This window comes from Motacilla alba, chromosome 10 (genome assembly GCF_015832195.1).
Source record: "Motacilla alba alba isolate MOTALB_02 chromosome 10, Motacilla_alba_V1.0_pri, whole genome shotgun sequence".
In the NCBI taxonomy this organism is placed as follows: Eukaryota; Metazoa; Chordata; class Aves; order Passeriformes; family Motacillidae; genus Motacilla; species Motacilla alba.
Genome location: NC_052025.1, coordinates 18,580,409 through 18,597,616, shown reverse-complemented (window position 1 = coordinate 18,597,616; position 17,208 = coordinate 18,580,409). Strand labels below are relative to the sequence as shown.

The window sequence follows — 17,208 nt, the reverse complement described above, 5'->3', positions numbered from 1 at the left end:
GTTCTATATCTAGGTTCAAAATTTGACCAGAATGTGGTTGTACAAAATGCCAGCAGAAGAGAAACATTCCTAACACACAAGCACACACACACACACACTACTCCTACATCATGAGCTGCAATATATTTAGTATGTAACTCTGCTCACTTTAATTAGGGGAATAGTTCATACAAACCAGAGAGAAAAAAATTAATAGAAAAACTTTGTACTATTTAGTGATATCAGCTGCAGATCTTGAAAGGGTTTCCAAAGGGAGAAAGGCATTATTTTAGAAATGGGGAAAATGAAAGCAGAAGAGTCAGTCAGGTGGCCAAGATTCCCTGGCAGGATTGGGAAGAGAACAGCTGCTTTGTGCAGTTTGGGAAAGCATCTAAATCTCAGCCCTCCTGAAGTTAACACTGCATCAGGCACCTGCATTGTCAAACAAGTGCTTTGGAGTCAGGAGAAAACAAAACCCTGATCTGCTCAATCTGACAACAAAATTATCCTTCCTTCAATGGGAAGATGATGTGGATGGAGGGACCTAAACATCTGCATTGGATTTTTCTGGCTCACAGTCCCATGAAATGTGGACAAAGCTTTGGTGGGTCAGAATATGCCCTCAAACTTCTACTGGCCTTTGTTTTGGAGTCCCTGTCTCCAGTAGATTCTTCTGGAAAGCCTGTTTGGTTTTGATTCATGTTTTAGTGCACATCAGGATGAGTTGTAACCCTTAATACATAGCTTGTATCCCATGCAAAAAGCTGTCCATGCTGATGAGGAAGCCAACCTTGGAGTTGAAAAAATTCTGAGTGAGTGTAGTATTTTCTGCTGAATTGTCATTGTTTGATTCAAACTGCCCTGGTCATATATTACCTTTGAAATATTTAATTTACCCACCAGGTGCAGTTCTCATGGAAGCACATGATACATGTAGTAGTAGTGGAAAGAGAGCAACACAAAATTAATTTCAAAATCCTTCTTTAATGTTGAGCTTTCTGCTCCTATTAGGTAATGATTAATAGACACAGGGGGGAAACATGAGCTTTTGTTATTTTCATCTGAATGTTAAGAGGTGCTTTGTGAAAACCATAATTTCAAGGACTGCTTTGTCATGGATGGTAGTTTGTTATGCTGATGAATTGTTTTAATTAGTCAGTAAAACACTATTTATGATGAAACATTTGACACTTAGAAAATTTGATCCTTTTTAGTTGCAACACTATATGACCAACCTCTCCTAACAGAAATTGCCTGAAACATAGTTGGAAATTACATTTTATGAGGTTACCTTGAAAATTAACATATACAATATTAATTTTATAGGTGTAAAGAAACCCATTCAGTCATATCTAGAGTCTTAAACTGTAACAATAAATAATCGTAAAGGAACAGCAATTGTTTCTGGGATGCAAAAAGCCAGGAGACAGGCCCAGAGAGAGATTCCGCCTTGCAGAAGTCTATTCCTCTTGTTCTGAGAGTAAAGAAAACAGGATTTCTGGCAATATCATTTCTCATCTCTCTCACTGAGGACTGCACAGTGCCATTACTGTGCAGTGCTGAGGTGCAGAGGTCACAGAGCGTGCTGAGCTCTCAGGTGAAGCCTCACGCTCCCAGCTGGCCTCAGACAACATCCCACAGGAACCTCCATCCCTTCAAACCAGGAGTTAACCCATCTCCAGCCTTCCTTCTCCTCTCCCAACCCCAGCCTCCTGCTGTGGGAAGGTGGTGCCCTGAGGAAACCTCGAGGAGGAAAAATGCCCAGTAAAGTTAAACAGTTTCATGCAGGAGGAACAGAGGGGTGAGTGTTCCACCTAGGGATGCAGAGGGACAGGGCATTGTCCGCTCTTTGGGGCTCCATTCTCCTTTCTCCTTTTCATCCATGTGCTCTCACAACAGTGTGGAATTGACTGAATAGAAATGAAAGCCAGAGGATTAATGTTGTTCACTATGCAGCAAAAAGGAACTTGACTCATTTGCCTGCACAGCTGTGACTTAGTCCCAGGGCTCCTGTTAACTCCTGTCCTAAGTAAATCCCAGAGCTTCAGGTGCTGATCAGTTTTGGTCTCTAAGGCTGAATATTCCCTGCAAAACTCTTCTTCCAAGGAAAGCTTTCCCTTCCAAAGCACTTTCCTTTCTACCTGTGCCTGCTGGAAAGTTCTGCTGAGGTGGCACTCACTTTTAAAAGACAATGACAGTGGGATGGGATGAATAGAATAGAATAGAATAGAATAGAATAGAATAGAATAGAATAGAATAGAATAGAATAGATTAGAAATACTGTGCCCTTGAACTCAGGTTTATCTTCACAGCTCTCTTGATTGCCTTCTTCTACCCACTGGAACTTCTCCTCTCCCTGAACATCTTTAGCTGGCTGCATTACAGCCAAATAGTGCAGCACGTACCTGGATACAGCTTGTAAGGATTAATGGTGTGGTTGATACCAGTAATCCAAGTCACACTGATTTGAGAATAGAAGAGCATAAACTTCAAGGTGTAAACTACCCAGTGCTGTGGCAGTTCCCAGATGTTTGGAAATGCTGGGCTATTTAGCACCAGATTCCCTATTCATGTCCCAAATTATACAGCTGCTCATATCCACCACCCTAAAGGGTTTCCAGGGTTGTCCTGCTCTTAGTGTGACACATGAAATGTTCTGGGCTGTGTTTTTCCCTCCTGCCCACATCTCATTAACATCTGTCTCTTCATTAGTTGCCATCCTCTGTCTGGGGAGTGCAGCTGCAAGGCTGGCTGGGCTGGGCTCTACTGCAACGAGACGTGTCCCGTGGGCTACTACGGCGAGGACTGCCAGGTGCCCTGTCCCTGCCACAATGGGGCCGACTGTGACAGCATCACTGGCAGCTGCATCTGCGCCCCAGGCTTCATGGTGAGTGGGGCTGGGCGTGGGGAGGGCTTTCATAAAGTGGCTGCAAAAATAAAAGAGGGGTTTAATCTGATTGGAAATAATATTTGCATCAAAGCAGCCAAACGTGGGTCATTTTCACCCATTCTGGGCCAAGTCCACATCACTGTCCTTTGAGCAGTGTCAATCTATGGCTGCTGGTTGTTTAGTTAGCATCACTGTTCTAAGTTTATTACTGCTATAAAAATAAAGATATGGTTTCCCATAGTATATTCTAAGTCAAGACATAACAAAAAAGATGTCAGATTATTGTCTGCCTGGAAGAGCAGAGAAAGAATTCTCATGGCCATTCAGCATGTTCCTTGTCAGTCATACTGTGATTTTAATAGATGAAGATATTTTAAAATGTTACAAATGATAGAGCAATTTATGTCTTTTTTGAGCCTGTGTGGCAGGTGTCTTTTACTGAGCATCAGAAAGAGCTTCAGACATTCTGAGGTAAACAAGCATGGCATTTTATAGTTGAGATGTAAAATGGCTGAAGAAACCAGCCAAGATGCAAACATCAAAACTTCAGAGTTAACAATTGCCAGGCTGCAGCAGAGATTACTGGGACATGGATCCAGGTGTCCAGTCCTGCTGAGGCTGGGCAGAATGGAATCCTTGCCACTAAGTTCCCTGGTTTTCTGTGTTTAAAGTTCCTCCCCTTCAGGAGCACACCACGGAGGAGAAATGCAGGCTGAAAGAAACAGTGTTAAAGAAACAATACTTCCTAAAGGAAAAAAAATACTTTAAAGAGAGAATTCCACCAAACTTCACTAAAAGCTGGCTTTCTCTGTCCTTCATCATTCTACATGATCTGTCCCCACAGGCCTATCTATGTTTTCTATACTATTGTAACAATTATGAGTTGTAATTACTAAGTTCACTAGAAATCAAGGGACAGGCTGCACAGCTGGGACAGATCCTGGGGAGGTTCTGTATGAGATTAGTGGGATGCCTCTCTTCCTTCTAATTCCACACCTGAGCTTGTGATCCCCAACTGGCATCTGCAGAGCTGTGCAATTGGAGCTATGGCTCAAAGACACTTTTGTTCCCTGCCTCACGTCAGCAGCTGAACCTGAAGGTTGGAGCTTCCACTGAGTTCCAGGGGTTGTGTCAATGCCAGATGTTCTCAGATTTATTCAGGTATGAGGGGCCGGACTCAAAAGCATCTGTGCAAGATAATGGTACTTAGAGATGGGGCGGGGGGAAAGAAAAGGTCTTTGAGGTTTGATTCCCAATTCCACAAACAGAATCCAAGAATTTATCTTCTCTATGCAGTAGTTGATACACAAGTAGAGGAAGAATAAAGGCAGCAGCATGTTAGTAACAGCTACAAAATAAAAAGATGCCAAGATCCTCCTTCTTATTAGGAATGCTGTCCAAATTTGCAGCTCAAAAGCATTTAGGGACCCTTTGCTGTACACATTTTAAAAAAAGCATACCTTGTCCAATATACATTGCCCCAAGGCAGCATTAGTGGAGGCAGAAAGCCTGGGAAGTTCCTATTGCATTGCTTCAAAATAATATTTAATCTCATAATAAAGAGCTTTCTTGCATTGACATTTAAACAGCTTGGTTATTGAGGATAGCTCTATAATCACTGAAGCATATTTAGGCATTAGTATCATTGCTCTCACATAATATACTATAATCTCTGGCAATTAGTCCATGAGGGGAAGTAAAGCCTTGAAATTGCTAATTTATTGCCTCTGAAGCATATTTGTCATTCGTGTGCATGCCAGATGAGCTGCAATGGTTCTTTCAAGTGCTGCAGAACACAGGCTGTGCAGAAAAGTTGCTGGGAACCTTCCCCTCCCAGCCTGGGGTGTTTTTCTTCCAGGATGCTCCGGGCAGGGAGGAGGGAGCTGGAAAAGGTTGTGGGGCCAGAATCAGGCTGGAAGTGCCTTATCCTAATGACAAACTCCAAGCCAGGCTTTCCCTTCAGATATTCCTGCCTGGCTCTTGCTGAGGCAGCAGGGCAGCTTTGCCTGGGGGTCGAGCTTTGCCCTTGAATTGGGCGAGTCGGCGAGCGCCGGTTCCGAGCTCAGGATGTGTCCTCTGGCAGAGCTGGCAGTGCAGTGCTGCTAACGCAGAGCTGGGCACAGCTAATTATTCACAAAAGCTAGAAATGAATCCCTCTTGCTTTTTCGAGTGTGAGGCTTGGCTGAGGCAGCCACACAGGCAGGAATTTTGCCACATAATTGGAAAGAATCAAACCAGGAGCGGCATCTTACATTTTACAGCAATGTTTGATCTACACGTGACCCTAGGGCAGAGCAGTCTGAGGGGCTTCTCAAGAAGGGGAAAAGGAAGGAAAAATGGTGGGAGATGGGATATAACTGCTGAATTTATCTGCAAAGGCAGAGGGGTTGGACCCACAGGAGTTTGGGATTACTGGCTGCCTGGAATATGCAGTGCCCAGGGAAGGACAGTGTTTTCCTGACAAAGCACTCCTCCTGCCCACCCCTCCAGCACAGATGGTGGGTTTTTAACTCACCCTGCCTGTGTCAGGGCAGCTGGGCTGGGTTTCAGGATGAATCATCTGCTCTCGCAGCCAAAACAGGGACATTTTGTTGGGATGCAGAACAAGCCATTAAAACACAAAGCATCTGGTCACCTTTATTAAATGTATTAAGTGAAAAGGCAGCCATCCCATAGGCTGCCATGTACGTGAGCAGAGTACTTAATTGTTGGAAATTTAGGAAGATTCAAGTTGTAAAATAAAAATGTATATGGTAGCTTAAAGAAAATACATTATTTATTAGCTGTGACATTTCCAAAAATTAAAATGCACAAGCTAAATAGTGGTGAGCTTGCAGTTTAGGATAGAGTTTCAAAACATGTTCTGTCTTATTTTTTCTGTGGATGTTTTGCGTTGGACTCAACAGTCATATTTGCATATGTCTGGCTCCAAACCCAAATGACAATGTTGTAAAGCTGTTATTGGGTATCAGAGTATTTGTGTGAGGTGCTGCTCTGATCCCATGGGGGGATGGCTCTGTTTTACCTCTGCAGGTTCTGAACCACCGTGCAGAACTGGGTATGGATTTGACTGAGGGATCCCCAGCCCAAACCAGGCAGTTCTTGGAGGCAGCATACAGGGCAATGAGAACAGGATAATGGTAGAGGAAACACAATAAAATCCTCCCCAAAAACACAGACCTACTCCCCATTGCTCCACAGGCCTATTGGGAATGTTTTGCTTCCTGCATCCCACTCTTAAAGGAGGATAAAGGCTGTGTCAGTTTAACTCGGACAATTGCAGGGAATCATCATTACAAGCACACCAAGAGGGCACTTCCCTCCAACTGGGACTTTTAACATATTTGAGGGTTTCCTCTTAGCACTGAAGTGATGAATTGCCAGAATGCTCTTCTGAAGAATGGTTTTGTAAAGCTGGTCTGCTGCCATCTCGTTTGTGACCAGAAGGAACCTGGCAAACACACGGGGAGTGCACAGATCAGCCCTAAAAAGCACCAGAGGAGAGTCTTGAATGGTAGAAATTGGATCCTTGCTCCCATGTGGAAATGGCTGCTGCTGGCAATAAACTATCTGGATGCAGTTACGGGGATGGTGAGAGGGGTTATACTAACTTGTACCTCCCCCTCCTTTCAAATTCTGCTCCAACATGTTCTCCTATAAGTCCACTGAACTCAGGTGTGCAGGAGGGACATAAAAGAAAGCGGGACTTGCCATGTCCTCTTTCTTTTCTTTTGTTTTTGGTTCATTGAATTTTATTCCTGTAATTCAATAAACATGGTGGAGAAGGCCAGAGGATATGAATTAAATATGACAGGAGACCACAGGAATTCTGACCTTGTGTCTCACAAGGAAATCTTGAAACCAACCCCCTGCACATACCTATCAGCATCTTAGCTGCTGAAATCATTATAAATGCTATTTAGATACAAGTAACCTCACCTTCTCCATTGCACAGCTAATTGCAGCTTCCCTGAAAGCAGTGGCTATCTAGAGACCTCATTCCATGCTATGCCTTTGTTTCTTTATGGATGCTTTGTTTTCCTCTTTTGAAAAATGGGTTTAACTTCAAATGCCTCCATTCTGTGTGTTGTGGCAAGGAGAGATGTAGTTAAAACATTTCTCAGCCCAAGACACTCCGAGAAAACTTTTAACACTTCTCTGTGGAATGTGTGGTCAGCTTTTACTTCAGCGGGCACTTAGGTCTATATTTCACATCCAGATGACAGAACTTATATTACTTTAAAGAGTTCATCTATTTATGCTGCTATTTTTTGAAGACCTGTCTGCTTTTATTGAACCCTGCATGCTGGCAAGCAGAGCAAGCACTTCATCACCAAAATGAAAGAATCCATTTTGACATTTCTCTATTTCTTCACTATATTGGTAGATCCCACTCAAGCCAATCACATGCTGCAAACTATGGAAACTACAGCAGTGGTGATCTCTTACTAGAAGAGTTTTCAGCTTTTGGAATGGCTCTTGGATTCCCTAAAGTTTTCCAAGATTTATCCCAGTGCTGTGCATCTATAGCTATTTGCATCTTCTGCTTGCATTGCAACAAAATTGCATTTAAAAAGCACAATTAATGCCTTTCAAATATATCCTTATAGAGGTGCTTATGTGTAAGGATCTCTGGCTGGGCTCAGTGGGAATCTGGGCATTTAAGTACTGAAACACAGCCTTCATTTGGGTCTGTAAGTCCATAATTTTGTCTGGCATGCCTGAATTTCTCAACATAATGCTTTCTCTACCACAGGGGTACAAATTGTTCCCAGGGTTTACATCAGAGTGAAACTTTACAACCTACCTGCACATTGAGTAAAAGTCAGCCCTTGTAGCACACAATGAACAGTAGCTTGAGCACTTAGTAAAAAATAAGTATAAATTATAGTGCTGTAAAGCTATTCAAATGCACAGCAAATGCACACCAAATTTTGCAATGGATAATCTCTTGGTCAGTAAAAACACCCACACACAGACTCAGACCAGTCTTAGCCTGCTCTGTGCCTACTCACTGAGTAAAATGACCAATTTACTGTTCCATAGAATGAGAAGGACCATGATTATGGTCCTTTAGAGGTCATAAACACTTAGAGGTCCAGTCTGTTGAATATTCCAGCCCTAACAGGCTTCCTTCTGGCACATACCATATCTCTTGTTCCCTGGAAAAAAAAAAAACATACAGGAGAGAAAAAACAATCTTTATATTAAGAAAAGTGGAAGCCTGTTCTCCTGTCCTACACCTTTAAAATTCTCTCTGTTGTCTAAAAGAAAAAAACAGAGTAAATAGAGAGGAGCACCTTATCTTATCTTCAATTGAATTTTCCCTGAAGGACCCAAGTCCCAGGCAGGTCTGGAGAAATTGGAAGCATCATTGCCTGCAGGTATTTTCTAAACACAAGGTACAAATTTATCAGAGTATTCCCTCTCTTCTACATACTAACTTTCATCTTTATTCTAAATGTATCATTCTTCACCACTTCACAAGGGAGCGGGGGAAAAAATGGATGAGACTTCTTTGTGTTATAAGCCCGTGGTTCGGTAGTAAAATTATTTTATAAATTTCACAAAATTCTTAATACAAAAAATGAACGTAAGGCTGGAGATAGAGGATCTGGTTTGGGGGCTTTAACTCATTTAAATGATCCATTTCTCTTTGAGATAATTCCAAAAGTACTTCAGTGGAAGCTCATCGCAGAGCAACAGGGCACCTCATCAAAAGGTTTAAAAAGAAAAGACGAGGGGAAAAAATCTTCAATAGAGCCTGTGTCCTTTTATCCTTGATTTACCGAGCATATCAGTTACCCCCCTTTGTTAAGAGCTCTTTTCATTTCTAGGTATAAAATAAATTCAACCATTTTATCAAGATGTTCTTGTTACCAGCCACCAGTATAAATTTTACTTGCTGTAGGTGGGGGAGAGGTTTCCTGGCACAGCAGTTGTCCAATTAACTGGAGTATCACAGGCAACAGGAATGGTTTGCAGGGTCTGGTTTCATGAATTACTCGGGTGCAGGGGGAAGATGTATTTTCTCCTCTCTGGTTTCCCATTTGTGTCCATGACCCAATGTCTCAAACCCACAGAGAAGGGCGAGGAGCAGAGGCAGAGGTGACAAGGAGAGGCACCCTCACTGTGCAGGTAGGTCTGAGCAAGGCCTGCAGCTGGTAGGGCATGAATTATTAATCGATAATAAAAGTAAAACAAGTTGTCTTAGAAGTTGTGGAGCTAGAAGAGCCTTGTTTGCTACAAGAGCCTCTCCTGCCCCTCTGCAGTAACGCTGTCAGGCCTCCTTTGATGCTTTACCTGGCCAAGAACACTCAGGTGGGCTCAGGGACCTCAGATTCACTTAATCCCCTGACTGCATAACCAGGTTCAAAATACCATGGATCACATTCCCTAAAAAAGAAAAGGGTTTTGCCTGAGCAAAAGTTAGATATCAAGTCAAGACATAGAAGAAACTGATTCCAATTCTCCCAGCCTTTGAACTCTTTCATGTTTATTGTTTTTTTTTCCTTTGTTTCACCTCAGTTATCCAAAAGTTCTTAGCAGAGTTAATTTGAAGTAGTTTGGGAGTATCCCACTGTAGCCCTGACTAATTCCTCAGCCACCCCTGAAGTAAAGAGACAAGACAGGGGAAAGACCAAGCCAGCAGGAGGACTGTCCTGGTGATCCCAGAAACAGCTCTAAAGGGAAAGTCCCTGCTTGGATACAGGGAGCAGTGAGATGCAGCTGAAGAGTCACCAAAGAGACCTGGCAGATTCAGAGTGTTCTGAGCAGGTTTGAGAGTCTCTTTTTGTCCAAGCCAGCAAGAAGGAAATGCAGTCTCTTTGATAACAGATATCAGTGTCAGTTTTAGGTCTGGAGGTGACGTGAAAGGCAGAGATATGGGAAATTCAACTAAAGTAACCTTTAAAAATGGAAGATGTAGCTGTGCCATGGGAAACCATGATGGAAGTCAAAAATTATATTCACCTGGTATTTAAAAAAGTGAATAAAGATAAAAATCAGTCAGCCGGAACAACACAACCAGGCCCCCTACACTAACTATGGCTGCATCCCAGATCCCTCTTTCCTGGTTTTGGCCTCTGAGGAATGCACTCTCCTTTGAATTTGTGTTTTCTGGTATCTTCTAGATAGAGATAAGTCTGAAAGCTCAGCTGATTGTTTTTTGAAGCTTACAAATTACTTCACAAGTGGATGTGGAACAAGTAGTGGATCTCAAGCAGGCAACAAAGCCTCTCTGTTCCACACAGCCCAAGAGTGAACTGGGAAAATGTTTTTTAAATGAAGGAACTGACACTTTCCAACTGGACAGAAGTTTTCCTGTCATGTGGGCTGCAAGTTGAAAGGTCTGAGTTTACAAACAGAAAACATCTCACACACCATGTTTTTGGTACATTTTCCACATAAATAGAGCTGATCACAGATCATTTGCACTTACCAAGATTTTTGCACCATCACAGAGCAGATGAAAACTGCCTCTGAATCACATCTTGATGTCCCTTTTCACTGATGGCATCGGAATTTTCTTACCCACTTCTCAATGCATACAAAAGAACATATTTGTGTGTATGCAATGGCTGTGCTTTGATTTTTTTTTTTTTTTGTAGTCCATTTGGGCTAATAACAGACTATAAAATTTTTCATCCCAAAACTACTCGGTGTGATCAGTACAGACTGAGAATGATCTTCCCTTGGCTGTGCAGTGTCCTGCATGGAATGACTTGGTCTCAGTCCAGCTCCCTGTGGATCAGTGTGTACATCACAATCCCCATTTCTATCAGCAGCCACCAGCAAATTTGCTGGCACATTGAGCCTTTTTACCATTTTCCCTTCACAAACCATTGCTTCAGGTCAAGCCTGGTGACGTGGCTGTGTGATCCATCTCAAGCTCCCTGGAGGGTTTTTTCTGGGGACAAAGAGCACAGGTACTGAGAGCTTTTGGAGCAGCACCCCTTGTGAGCACTGTGAGCCACCCAGCCTGTCCTCCACCTTTCCCAAATGGTAGGTGAAATTGGAAAATCAGTCCAGCTGTGAGGTGACACTGCCACATGTCTTTCAGGGAACAATGGACACCACCTCAGTGCAAGGGAGCTGGATGTGGGCTAAGCCAGGATTGCAGTAACTACTCACAAATGTATTCTCCTGGCTCTGCTGAATTACAGGAGGAGATAATCTCCATTCCAGTGCCAACAGGGAAGATCATTATGGGGAGGCCACCTGTGTATTCCAGGCTTTCAGACCAAGCCGCTCCCCTATTGATTTTGATATCAGTGCTTTATATCAGTTTTATAGATGTTTTCATATCAGTGCTGTCAGTCAGGCCTGGTGCTGTTCTCCCCCCGAGCTCCTCTGGACCAATTAGGGATTTCTGCAGGAGCCCCTGTGCTCCCAAAGCCTGCAGTGCCCTGTGCTCTCCTGCAGAGCCCTGTGCTCTCCTGCAGAGCCCTGTGCTCTCCCTGAGCCTGCAGAGCCCTGTGCTCTCCCTGAGCCTGCAGAGCCCTGTGCTCTCCTGCAGTGCCCTGTGCTCTCCTGCAGTGCCCTGTGCTCTCCTGCAGTGCCCTGTGCTCTCCCAGAGCTGCAGAGCCCTGTGCTCTCCCAAAGCCTGCAGTGCCCTGTGCTCTCCTGCAGAGCCCTGTGCTCTCCTGCAGTGCCCTGTGCTCTCCCTGAGCCTGCAGAGCCCTGTGCTCTCCTGCAGTGCCCTGTGCTCTCCTGCAGAGCCCTGTGCTCTCCTGCAGTGCCCTGTGCTCTCCCAGAGCTGCAGAGCCCTGTGCTCTCCCAGAGCTGCAGAGCCCTGTGCTCTCCCAAAGCCTGCAGTGCCCTGTGCTCTCCTGCAGAGCCCTGTGCTCTCCTGCAGTGCCCTGTCAGCACCCGGCTGCAGGGCAGGAACAAAGGCTCTGCTCCCGCCTCGGGGCATTTGGGCGATGCTTTGGAGCAGGTGAACTGCTGTACCGCAGTGATTAACAAGGTCACTGAATGCACAGGACACAGTGGCTCCCGCTCAGCTGTGCAATCTGCAGCCCTTTCTTTGAATTAAGTGGAACTTTTCAGAGCCTTTTATGAGCTATTCCATTTCATTTTTCTCTGCTCGCTCTCTTGTCAATGCACAAGCTCCAGAAGTTGTCTGTGACAGCTCAAATTCTGCTTTGCCAGCCCAAGTTTACCTGAACACAACTACTGCCTTCAGTGGGATTGTCCCAGGTACACAAGAAAGGGGTTTGCCTCAGTGTCTGCCTCTCCTAATGAGAAGGTATTCACTCACACACGGAGTTTATAATTTGATAAGAACTCTGAGCAAGTCCCAGGTCTTTCTTCTCCTATTTACTTTTACTGGGCTCTGCTGCAGTTTTATTTACCCGAATAACTCCAAAGTTTTCCTAAGTGGGTCCAAAGGAACCAACTTGGTACAGAAAGCCTGAAAGCATCTGCCTTTGTTGCTAGTTGACATATTTCATGTGTTTTATCCTTAATTGGCAATGTGGCTGTGTCAAATTGCATTTCTCTTCCTGTAGCCTCATTCAGAGCCAGTGGAGCTCAATATTCTGCTCAGACTGAGTTATTTGATCTAAATTTTGCAGAGGGATGAACTGCTTGCCAATAGCAGTGCCTCCTTTCATCTATTAGGCTTCCAAATGTATATATCTTTATCCACACTATCTATGGTTCTGTGCATGAAAGTGTTGGTAGCTGACTCTCCTGGTGGCTCAAATTGCAAACTGACTTCATTAAAGCATCCTAAGGACAGGATTTAAGTCACAGGTTAGTTTTGCATTTTATTTTCTGTGCAATTGTACTGTCAAAGACTTTGTCTTTCACAATCAGACATGTAGAAATGAAAAATCCTGATTTGTTTTCTTATGCCAAAGAGCAAATGAAATTTTACCAGATCTTAAACTCTTTTGCCATGGGGTTTTGATTTAGGAACATCTGTGAGAGTTTGAAGGGGATCTCTTATCTGCCTATGTGTGGCCACCTAGTTATTTACCAGCATTTTAGAATTACATCACAAAACCCATTAGCTTAGACTTGACATATTTTCCTTTTTAGATGCTGTTTTTTGGCTTTGATCCTCTCAGCTGTGGATCCTGCAGCTCAGCACCAAGGTCCATCACAGCTGTTTGCAGCATCAGCCCTGTTCCTTTGTGTTTTCCATCCACGCTGCTACTTCATGGCTCCAGTGCTCATAGCAAGGGGCCAATGGAGAATTCCTGCTGTTTCCAGCACTTTTAGCTCCTCCTGGACTCAGTCCTTTGGGGTGTGGACATGAGGTCAGGTGTGCACTGAGGGACTGGTTTGAAGCTGTGCTTGGACATTGTCCTTGATTGCACAATACGGCTGTGGAAGAAGTCTAAAAGAAAGTTTGCAAATGGTGCAAAAATATTGGGATTTTTAAGGCAGTAGCAAATCTGGGGAAAGATTCCTGTTCCTGAATGACTGGGTATGTTGAAATTCAGTATTTAACAATGTAGAGTAATAGATGATAGGAAAATAATGTTAAGTAAATACACAAAAAATGAGTTCTAATTTAATTCCTGCTATTCAGGGAAAGAGATCAGGCAATCACTGTGGGTAGTTTTATGAAAAACTCAACCCCTCAATGAGTCTGAAAAACTCAAACGAATCCAGAGCCCCTGACAGAATAGTTAGAATGAACAAGATGAGAATAAAACAGGATGGAAAAGCCATTTTTTTGGTATTGTGTAAATCCATAATATATCCAAGTCTCAAATTACTGCACACAGCTCGGCTGATTCCTGCATACAAAGGATAGAATGGAAATGGTGACAAAGATCATCTTTTATATGGAACCATTTCTATAGAGAGTCACTCGATGAGTGGGAACTGGGCTCCGAAAACAGATGGCTGAGGAGGGACAAGATAGAGATCTGTGGAACTGGGGATGGTGCACAGAACATGAACAAGGAATGGTTATTTACTATTTCTAATAACCCAGGAACAAGGGCCAACCAATTAAATGATTGCACAGCAGGTTAAAAACAAAGAGAGTGCTTTTCACAGAATGCGTAATTAAGTTGTGAAATGGCTCCCATAAAATGGGAATAACAGTGGCATGATTTTGCTTAGAGAAGGGGTCACTGAGGGTAGGGATGTGAGAGGTCTCTCACTCCATGGGGGAAGGGGAAGAAGGAATGCATTCTTGCTACTTATCACAGTATAAGAAGTTTCCCAATTAAAAACCAGGCAGTGGGTTTGAAGCAAGCAGATAAAGATGTTTCTTCTCCTTTGTATTTATAATTAAACTGTGGATCTTCTTGCCAGAAAACATCATAGAGGCTGAAGGTATAAATGATGCCTTTTATTTCCTGTTTTAGCTGATGTTCTTTTTGCAGAACTGTTCAGACTTGACAGCCAGAACTCACATTTATTATTGCAAAAAAAGTCAGGAGGCCACAGCTGTTTTACAAGGTGGATCTTGGATTGTGACACTCAGGCTGTGTGGATAGACCAGAAACCATCTCAGATTTCCAGGCAAAGGTATTTCCATTAAATAGCTGGGGCAGAATTGACAGGCAGCTCTGGGCTCCCACTTTGAAGGTCACTGCCTGGCACTGAAATGCTAATCTGTATTTCCAAAAGGCTCCTGTTAGCCACTGATCTGCTCTGCCCAAATCTGGGGAAGGAAAGGATGGAACTGCACACAGTGTGTCAAAATCTTTCCTTTGCCACAGTCGTAACCCCTATTTTGATGTCCTCATTTTAAAAAAGGCCCAAAAACCAGGGTTTTTTACTCTTTACCAGTGTATTCAAGGACTGTGGTTTGGTATTTTGACATTTAGACACCTTCCATCCCCAGTTTGGACATGAGTAGCTTGTTGGGCACATCATGGAGATGTGCCAGAGATGTACTTCTCGGGGATGCAAATAATTCCCACTGACTTGAAATAATGCACAGGATGACTGGGCCATTTTGCCTTTGAGGATATTTAATTGTGATCTGGCCATGTGTTTTGGAGCATTTTAAAACAGCAGCTGATCAAAGCTGCTTCTAGTGAGAGCGATGATCCCCACAGATGTTTGACTCTTTCCAGCATCCCCAGAGTTAAGTTGAAAATATTCTGAGAGTTTGCTCCCTGCCTCACCTGTATAAATCTGTAGTGGCCTTATTCCAGGTTTAAATTCCAAGTTTAAATTACTTTAACTAGAGGGGACCTGGTTTCCCAGCTGGCCCACACTGGACAGGAGAAATCCCTCTGGTACAGACATGATTTACCTGCCTTGATAATCTACCTGGTTTACCCAGTCTAAATCCAATTCCCTGAGTTTGGAGAGGTCCCTCCTGGATAAATGTGTTTTGTGATATTCTATTAGGTGAAAAGTGCTGACTGCATAAAAAAATATTCTTGTTCAGAGGTTGATGATCATCTTTTGTACTCTCCACACTACTTTCCTTCTGAATACATTTAATTATATGATGCTGTATTCATTGCCTTGCTGACACTAAAGGGCTCAGCAGTTAAGCCTAAATACTAAACCAGGCAGATATTCAAGTGTTGTAAAGTCAGTCTAGATTTTTTTTGCCAGCAAGTGCTGCTATGATTTACAGGAAGAGGGAGGGAGGGTGAGATTTCTTGCCTGCTTTCTTTATTGAATTCTCTTTCCTTTTTTAATAACCATGTTTAGGTAACTGGTACTGTAGGAATGGATTTTTTTAATTGCAGATAACTGACTGGTATTGGGCATAGCTTTAGTGCAAACTAGAAAACTGTTCCCTGGTGGTGAGGGGGATTATAATGCTTGCTGACAGAAATCCAGCTCAGGTTTGCTGGCTTTTAGTATGCAAAATCCAATTTTTTTAATGAAGGTTTTATTTGTGTTTGTTTTCACTGGATTTCATGAAGGGGAAAAAATGCTCCCAAAGCCAGGACTTGCTGCTTTTATTCATCAGTTTTATTGTGCCAGGGCATTGTTCCTTTTGGCTGTATGGAGCACATTGGAGCCAAGCTGCTGGAGGGCAGGAGAGTGGTGAGACTCTGTGCACCCTCCACTGGAAAAGATGAATTTCCAGTGGAGTCCCAGTGTGAGAGGACCCTGAGCCAACAGGCAGTGCCTGACTCCTGAGATGCACAGATCCTTGCATCCTCCACAAAAAATCCCTCACAGCTGGGATTTGCTGGGCTGGAAACCATGAGCCCTGTCCAGTTAATTCCAGTTTTCCACATGCACAGTGTCCAGACTGGGGGGCTGGACAAGTTCTCCCATCTTGATAGGTTCAAATTATTCCCCAGGCAGCCAGATCCTATCCAAAGGCTCTCCTAAGCTGTGACAAATGATTCCCAGGGTGCCTGGGCAATGGGTTGGGAAAGGTCTCTTCTGGGAGGATGGATGGATAATTGTTGCTCTGAAACCCGTTGTAGCCCAGGGACTATAGGGTGAGTACTCTTTTTTTTTTTTTTCTTTAATAAAAGTAACCCAAATATACTGCTAATGCATGTCAGATCAATTTTGAGGCTGTGCAGTGGGAAACAGAACAACCCAGACAGGGAGTGAGAGGTTCTGGGGACTGAGAGGTCAGAAATGAGAACAAATAGTCCTGGATCTTCTGTGGCCTTAATGAGGGACTAATGTGAGTTATGCCTGTAACAGGCCACAGCAAATATATTTGGGTTTATAAAAAAGGAATCCATGAAATTGAACCAGATTTTGTACAGTGTGGAAAATAATAACTACAGTTACTTTGTGGTAACTTTTACTCCCCTCTCACTCAGAGCTCAGAGCTTTGCTAGCAAAGACTATGATCAGTAAAGTAAAATTAAATTGTATTTAATAAAGTACTGTAGGTACTTAAAATTGACGTTATTTATTATATTTTGCTTACTCTTTATAACAAATGAAGTTTCCATTTTGTTTGTATGTATGTTCTGCTGAATACTTCTGATCCATCATCAAATTTAAGAATTAGTATCAGGCTGAGTAATTCTGGACTTGGCATTTACTGTGAAATTTACTGTATGAATTAACATGTTAGCACAAATTCAGAGGTGAATTAAAATGCTGACATCCATTTGTAAAGGTTTGTAAATCCCTGTAAGGTTATAGGAAGCAGAGGGGAAGTTCTGCTCATTCCCAAAGGGATCCGTGCCTGGCAGCTCCGTGTTTTGCTGAGAGAACTGCAGTGTCACCGGGGTGCAGACTGGGGAAAGCTTTGCAGATGGCTCTTGGAGGGGTTGATGATTTCGTGAAAGACTCTGGCATTCAGGCTGCCAATGGTTCTGTCTTTGGATGAGTCATGAGCTATAAAGTCACTTTTTTAAGGATAGGAAAACTCTTTCCCATCCTTTCTGCCTTCCCCTGTCTTTCCCATGAAAAGGGCACAGGGA

General features: G+C 43.3%; 1 protein-coding gene across 6 annotated transcripts in view; it reads left to right on the top strand.

Annotated features, from left to right (window-relative positions):
• The window catches only part of MEGF11 (multiple EGF like domains 11), a 254,203-nt gene that overhangs the window by 176,679 nt on the left and 60,316 nt on the right, over positions 1 to 17,208 (top strand). For all 6 annotated transcript variants that reach the window (XM_038146753.1, XM_038146755.1, XM_038146754.1 and 3 more), the window contains exon 11: positions 2,692 to 2,866. In XM_038146753.1, the coding sequence (XP_038002681.1) occupies positions 2,692 to 2,866 (175 nt within the window). The remainder of the gene's footprint in view (positions 1 to 2,691; positions 2,867 to 17,208) is intronic.